This window comes from Xyrauchen texanus, chromosome 7, assembly GCF_025860055.1.
Source record: "Xyrauchen texanus isolate HMW12.3.18 chromosome 7, RBS_HiC_50CHRs, whole genome shotgun sequence".
NCBI lineage: Eukaryota > Metazoa > Chordata > Actinopteri > Cypriniformes > Catostomidae > Xyrauchen > Xyrauchen texanus.
Genome location: NC_068282.1, coordinates 30,907,714 through 30,915,734, shown reverse-complemented (window position 1 = coordinate 30,915,734; position 8,021 = coordinate 30,907,714). Strand labels below are relative to the sequence as shown.

Below are 8,021 nucleotides of genomic sequence, written 5' to 3'. Positions count from 1 at the left end.
CAGGCACGCACGCTATCTCCGTAATGCTCGCATCGTGAGCTGGAGAAATGTTTGAAACTGTATAGACAGTGTTTACAGGTGGGGGTGCATACATTGTAATAGGCACGCGCGCCACTTTCATAAAGCTTCCCGCTCTTAGCGGGGAGTTTCTTGGCTCGCGCGTCACATCTGTGATGCTCGCGACATGAGCCAGAGAATTGTTCGAAACTGTATGGGCAGCGCTTATGGGTGGGGGTGCATATACTGTAGTAGGCACGCACGCCACTTACATAAAGCCTCCCGCTCGCGGCGGGGTGTTTTTGGTCATGCATACAGTGTTTGTAACTGTGGGAGTGTGCACTTTAGTGTGGACACGTGACCCCTTAGTGACACAGGCAGAAAATGTGCTAACACTGAGCTTACAGCTCTCAGAGGCGCGGGCGCGCGCCAAGCAGCTTTGTTGAGTGCAGGGGTGCGTGTGAGATTACAGGCACGCGCGCTATCTCCGTAATGCTCGCAGCAAGAGCCGGAGAAATGTTTGAAACGACAGTGTTTACAGGTGGGGGTGCATACATTGTAATAGGCATGCGCGCCACTTCCATAAAGCTTCCCGCTCTTAGCGGGGAGTTTCTTGGCTCACGCCGCGAGCATCACAGATGCGACGAGATCTGTTTGGAACTGTATGGGCAGCGCTTATGGGTGGGGGTGCATCTACTGTGGTAGGCACGCGCGCCACTTTCATAAAGCCTCCCGCTAGCGGCAGGGTTTTTGGCCATGCATACAGTGTTTGTGTGTAGGGGTGCGTGCAGGACAGCAGGCACGCGCGCTACATTTATAGTATTTCCCGCTTTTACTGGGGAAGAGTTTATAACTGTGGGAACAGTGCTTGTGTGTAGTGGTGCATACATGACAATAGGCACACGATCTGCATTTATGGGGCGTCCAGCTCGAGCTGGGAAAGTATTCGGCACTGTTTGGACAGTATTGATATGTGGGAGTGCGCACTTTAGTGTGGACACGTGACCCCTTAGTAACACAGGCAGAAAATGACTCTTGTGATTTCTGTGTGTTGCCGTTAAAACGGCGTTTGATTGCAGGTGAGCGAGTTCTGTGACTGGCCAATTGACTGCTGTACAGACATTTCCAGCCGCCTGTAAGGGGACTGGGTAATGTTTTACACGTTTTGCTCGCTGCAGTGAAGCGTTCAGCGAACTCTCTTACAGTGCTGGTGCCCGTGCTCGTGTCCGCTAATGTCGACGGCACGGGGTCGAAGGCCGAGCCCAGCCAGTCGTCGGATGCAGCGCCAATTGGAAAGGCTGTCATCCTTTTCACCGTCGTCCCCTGGCGCGCCGAACGAGATGAGACCCACCGCTCTGTTGGAGGGGTGCTGGTCCGTCTGCGTGAATTAGACTGGTGGCGGGGAGTTCTCGGGTGGTGGCGAAGCACACGGGGACTGGCCCGGCGTGACGTCACTGAAGTCTGCGTGCTCTGGCGGCCTCCGTGAGCGGCGTTTTTTCTTGCGCGGCTCGAACAGAGAGGACGGCAGCACGGTGGTAGCAGGCTTGTTCGCGGCGAAGGCTGCGAAGCGAGCGCGCGGCTCGTTGAGGCCCAGGGAGTCACATTCGGGGCATCCGCCTCGAGTGAAAGCAGCTTCTGCGTGGTCAGGTCACAGGCAGCGAGTGCAGATACTGTGACGGTCCCTGTCAGGAAGAAGGCCTCTGCACGAGGCGCAGGTCGAAGGCATTTGGAACAACGCCTCGAATTTGCTCTTTTACTAAATACAAAAAGTGTCGCAAAGTCGAACACTTGCAAAGTAGCTTAGTAAAAAGGATATAGTGATGCGCGCCGGATGGCGTAGCAGAAGGCTTCGAAGGCGGCTGAAGGCGCCGGGATCCTCTTAGCAGTCCTGCTGTAGGCTTGTCAACGGCGGGCGAAAGACTCCAGCAATCCGGAGGATCCAGCGAAGAGGAGGTCTTTGCTGAAGGAGATTAAATCTAAAGGAACTCGTATGACGGGGTGCCCATTATATAGCCTGGCTATGCTAATATCGGCGGGCTCTGAGCGCACGAACGCGTGGCGCGCGCCCATTGGTCGCGCGTTCAGAGTCGCCCCGTCATTGGTTCGAGCAGTTGCCGCAGCACAGCCAATGACCAAGCTGCCTCGCTCATTACTGTCTGCTGTGCAGCTGCAATGCGTTTTACATAAAGACTTCAATATTTCTCGAGAATACGCTTTGATTTTTGAAGAGAGATTATAGAAATTACCAGTTCTGTTTCTATGCGTAGGTTACCTTTTATTTGAATAATATGGACCACGTATTTAAAGTGATGTCCCTTCTTAGGTTTGATATAACCCAAACATGGCGACTTCATTGAGTTCCAAGCTTAGCAAGGCTGTGAAACAACAGTGCATGGATCTCCCTCAGGGAGACGAGGTTCAGATCATGTACATCTGGATTGATGGAACTGGAGAGGGACTGCGATGCAAGACAAGGACTCTAGACTCCGAACCCAAGACCATTGAAGGTAGGAACTGTGTTCACAGGATTTTTATTATTAAATTGGCAAAGGTTGTTAAATAAGCCACGATTATTTTTTATTAAAGGAATAATATTCCTGGTTCAACACAAGTTATACTTGATCTACATAATTTGTGACAAATACATTGATTACCAAAAATAAATTTGATGACTCTTTAAAACAGTAATGCACTTTCAATGCAAGTAAATGGGGCCACTTTTTTTTTTGAGTATTTTAAAAGCAGAAATGTGATGGTTTTAATTTATAAGGGCACTTATTTTTCTATAAGACATGCACTACTTGAAATATAATGTTGTGTAAATTGTAGTTTTTAAAGGTTAGCAAGCCTTTTTGTCACACTTAAATCATGTTAACGTTCCTATTATTTAGATCTTGTGGCTGTTCTTTTGAAACTGATCATTTTATCATATGGTATTGCCCAATTCACTTCTATTGTATGTGCCTCACTGTAACCCAGGAGGGTTTTTTTTTTCTCTCTCCCTCTCTCTGTAATCAACATTAGGCCACACATGCATTCAGCTTAATTTGTATTGAACCTGGGATATTCCTTAAAGTGTGATACATAAGCATTTGTAATTGTGATTTTTGTATCCTTCTGCTGGTGCTCATCAGAACTCCCTGAGTGGAACTTTGATGGCTCTAGCACATATCAGTCTGAAGGATCCAACAGTGACATGTTCCTGATCCCTCAAGCCATGTTCAGAGACCCCTTCAGGAAGGACCCCAACAAACTTGTCTTGTGTGACGTTCTCAAATACAACCGCAAACCTGCAGGTGAGTATCGGATATAACGAGTGCATTCTAGATCATGGGTTGGCATCATACTCCAGCACTGGCACAAAGAGGGGTAATCGGGGTAATCCCTGGAACACAAGCAACAGTGAGAGTAGTAGATTGTTATTTATATCAGTTCCCTCACACCTGCTTTCCAATCTACATCTTGATGTAATCCTTCCACTGATCATGCGGCACGTTTTCGTGAGCTGAATGGCAGGCTAAAGACTTAGTGTGACTAGACTGCGGTCAACAGATGAGCAAGGTGCGTGAAAGCCATTATGAGTTGGCAGTGCACATATTCGGACAACATTTTCTTTCGGTGAATTGCATGAGTAAACGTGCACGCTTGCGTTATTAATCTGAATTCATCTGCATTGTGGGCTCATAATGTGCGAATGGCTTGCAATCACTACGCTTGTCATTGGACTACTTGCAGCCCCTTCACATTTTAATAATGTTTAGCCTCCCGTTCAGATCATGAGGAAAGCTTGCATCAAGATGCAGATTGGCATGCAGGTGTGAGGGACTTTTATAAATAAAATGGCCTACTCCCCTCTCGTTGTTGCTCGATTTTCCCTCAAATAGTTAAATTATAAATTTAAGCATTTCAACAGGTGGCCTCAAACTTAAAAAGACATACATGCTCATGTTTTGTGTATTTTTCTGTCACTATATGTATATATGCTTAAATATATATGTTTTTATGTAATTGCATTGCATTTTCTTGCACTGGAAGCTTCTGTCACCATGACAATGTGTGCGTGTGCACTTTGCAGTAAAGCTGTTCTTTCATTCCCAAAGACAAAACTGTAAATAGTCCATTCAGGTAATACTAGCCCAAGTTTGAAACTATATCATGTTTGAATGTCATAGCATTGGAAAAGAAAGTGGCATTTATAATAAAGCAAGATAACTTTTTACAACAAAAACTATTAACCATTTGTTAATGTGAACTAACAATAATTTTACAGAATGTATTATTTTGGTTAATGCAAATTTTAGTAATACATAGCAATACATTTTTAAAAGAAAGTTGTACAAGTTAACATCTACTAAACTATTATCTTAGGACCAGATGGTTAGATGCAAAAAAAAAAAGCTATTCAAAGTATGTTTGTCTCTTTACTTTAATTAATCAGCGTTGCAGGCTACTAATGTGCGAATGGCTTTCATGCACTGCACTCGTTTTTGGAATATACTGCAGCTTCTTTACACTTGAATGTTTAGCCTCCCATTCAGCTCATGAAAATGCAACATGCATACAAGATGTAGATTGGGATTCAGGTGTGAGGGACTTTATGTAAATAAAATTGCATACTCTCCTCTTGCTGTTACTTGATTTTCACTCAAACTGTTACATTTATAACAGTATACATCCATGCGCATGTTTGTGAGGGCTAGGAGTCGGCACAACCATTATCAAGGAATATAAAAAATGGCACAGCTTTCAAAAAGGTTGCTGACCCCTGTTCTAGATAATTGTCATCCAATCATATTAGATTGAACCTTTTGTACTTGACATATTAATGTGTATTGTATACATCCCTAAGAAACCAATCTTTGTAAGACCTGTAAAAAGATCATGGACATGGTGCAGAACCAGCATCCTTGGTTTGGAATGGAGCAGGAGTACACAATTCTTGGCACAGATGGTCATCCATTTGGTTGGCCCTCCAATGGTTTTCCTGGTCCTCAAGGTATGTGTCACAAACTGCATTTTGGCTTCAAGACTTTTAAGTGGCTTGGGAAAACCCCCAGCAGCTTCCAGGAAGTTAACTGGCTTTGTTTGATTAGGTCCATACTACTGTGGTGTGGGAGCTGATAAGGCTTATGGACGTGATGTTGTCGAAGCCCATTACAGAGCCTGTCTGTATGCTGGAGTCAAAATCTGCGGCACCAATGCTGAAGTCATGCCTGCACAGGTAAAGTCTTCCTATCAGGACAATAGACCGTAATAATCAGATGTTGAATATTTTAGGATGTTGCTTGTTAATGTTACTGTCTTGTTGATCCTTAGTGGGAATTCCAAGTTGGGCCTTGTGAAGGCATTGAGATGGCAGACCACTTGTGGATTGCCCGCTTCCTCCTGCACAGGGTTTGTGAAGACTTTGGGGTTGTGGCCTCTTTTGACCCTAAGCCCATCCCAGGCAACTGGAATGGAGCTGGTGGCACATATTTCAGCCCATACACCAACTTCAGCACAAAGGAGATGCGTGAGGAAGGGGGTATGAAGTAAGTGTTTAAAAAAAAACTTGAGCGTTGTTAAAATATTTAAAGTCTGCTGTTCACCAATACATTTTTTCTTTTCTTTTTTTTTTCTTTTTTCCATGTTAGACACATTGAGGAGTCAATTGAAAGGCTGGCCAAGAGACATCAGTACCATATCCGTGCCTATGATCCTAAAGGAGGGCTGGACAATGCCAGACGCCTGACCGGCCATCATGAGACCTCCAACATTAATGAGTTTTCTGCTGGAGTGCTGAACCGTGGTGCTAGTATCCGAATCCCACGTTCTGTAGGCCAGGAAAGGAAGGGGTATTTTGAAGACCGCCATCCCTCAGCCAACTGTGATCCATATGCAGTCACCGAAGCTCTTATACGTACATGCCTACTCCATGAAGAGGGCGAAGAGCCTGTGGAATAAGTGAATTAGTGGACCAAACCAATAAGCTTTCCACTCCCTTTGTTCTGGGGTGTTAGTTTCTTTTATTTTAGTCATGATTTATGTTACTGACACAATGTTCACTAGTCCATCTGAAACAAGGAAAGGAACTCGAAGGTTTGTTCATATTTTTGGGTTTTCCTTAGAAACACTCAGTTTGTCCATTACTTTTTGCTTCCTCACTGCCAGTATATTCCTGTTTATTTAGAACTGATCCAGTGGGTTGAATAATACCAGAAGCTGAACAAAGTCTAATTTGATAGACTGAAGTTTACAACTAAGATAACTACTTGACCATTATAACTAAAGACATTCTAGTATATTGATCTCTTGTATGTAATTATTAATTTTAACATGATTTTTATAAATCTAAAGTAACTATATAGATGCATTTGAAGGCTTATGGTAGTCCATTTAAAAATATATATATATATATTTACTGGCATGTATGTGTATAGTACTGGGACCAACATGCATGGTTTATACTAATCTGGCTCTGACTGCTTTGTTTTTAAAGAGTTGTGCATTTTATTTTTGCAAACATGCATATTTCAGAAAACATGAGTAACTTGTCTTTACATTAAAAAACATTATGGATTTTTACTCAAATGTGGTTGTCTGTGTATCTCTTCACCTTTTTCACAAACAATTGATGTTGTTTATTGTCTCAATTCTTGTTGGAAGCTTTGAACATGATTTAGAGGTAAATCTACAGCTGTTTGTGGTTTGTGTAGACATTATTCTGCATTCTAAAGACAACCTATATATATATATATATATATATATATATGTTAATCTTTGTGAACTGACACCGAGGTGTTATAAGATAGTGTTTTTTGATCTTAGGAAAGAAATGTAAAATATTGGAAAAATGCAAACCAACTATTTATTTTAATACCTTTCAGCTAATTCCTTTTAATTTAGTTTTAAAGATGGAAGTGTGTAGTTCTTTGTTGGAGGAAAGTCCTCTGCTGTTGTTTGGTATTTATGTGAAATTAATAAATTGAGCTTTGTGCCCCATATCATATCACACAAGGATTGTTATAGCTACTGTATGTTGAAATGGCTGATTTGGCAGACAGTGGAAACAGAAATACCCCTGGATCCTGATATCATGAAGTCTGAAGTGTATGAGTTTAAATTACCACGTTGCAATCCAAAAAACATGGGCCTGTTTTATACACCATCATGTTACATGTTTTCTGTAGAGTTGGGGGTCCTTGAGTTCAGACTCGAGTCAGGAGTCCAATTTTAATGGATTTGGCCTTATCACAGACTCTGATGCATTTTTACTCTGACTTGACTCGGGATTTTTTTTCCGAGTCCATGGCATTTGTTGTGCAATGACAAATAACAAAATAAATAACGCAACATTAGGGTGACCATACATCCATATTTAGAAAAACCTAAATATGTTATGCAGTGTTGTTTCTAAAACAAGATAAATCAAATTTTTAAAATATATTTTACAGGAAAACGATACAAAAATGATCAAGAATTCAATTTTGCCCTAATATCAAAGATCTTGGCCTACTAGAAAAAAAGACATTATGATCCAACGTGAATTTTCTTGATAAAAAAAATGGCAAGAAATAGCATTTTTAGCTTGGTGTAAAACACAATTTACACAAGGTTTATTTCTATTTCTTTCTCCAAACTTCCAAACAAATCATAAGAAAATGTTTCACCACTGTTCAAATGCACTTTGGGTCACATTATTTATATGTATAAATGTTTTCCATCAGAAAGGACTAAATATTAAATGAAACAAATGACAATAAAATACAAAGTAATCTCTTCAATAATCAAAAATACTTTTGAATTTTGTATTTTAAATACAAATAATCCCCAACCCTGCCTGTAAAACACAAGTGAGGGACGGAGTCTCTATTTACCTATTATCCATACTAAATATTATGTGAAAAGAACACATCAGCTCAAGGAGTCATAAAAAAATTGATCTTAGCTTTAGGGAAGTAAGCTATACCTGGACACAGCAGGAGGACTGAAACACTAATGTGTATTAGAATAAAAATAAATTTCTAATGGTATCTGATCTATTC

General features: G+C 41.7%; 1 protein-coding gene across 1 annotated transcript; it reads left to right on the top strand.

The window, feature by feature from the left end:
• Positions 1-2,338: 2,338 nt before the first annotated feature.
• Positions 2,339-5,940, top strand: LOC127646612 (glutamine synthetase-like). Its single transcript, XM_052130369.1, has 6 exons — positions 2,339-2,504; positions 3,132-3,293; positions 4,847-4,993; positions 5,091-5,218; positions 5,314-5,528; positions 5,631-5,940. The coding sequence occupies exons 1-6, from the start codon at positions 2,339-2,341 to the stop codon at positions 5,938-5,940; spliced, it is 1,128 nt and encodes a 375-aa protein (XP_051986329.1).
• Positions 5,941-8,021: the final 2,081 nt, after the last annotated feature.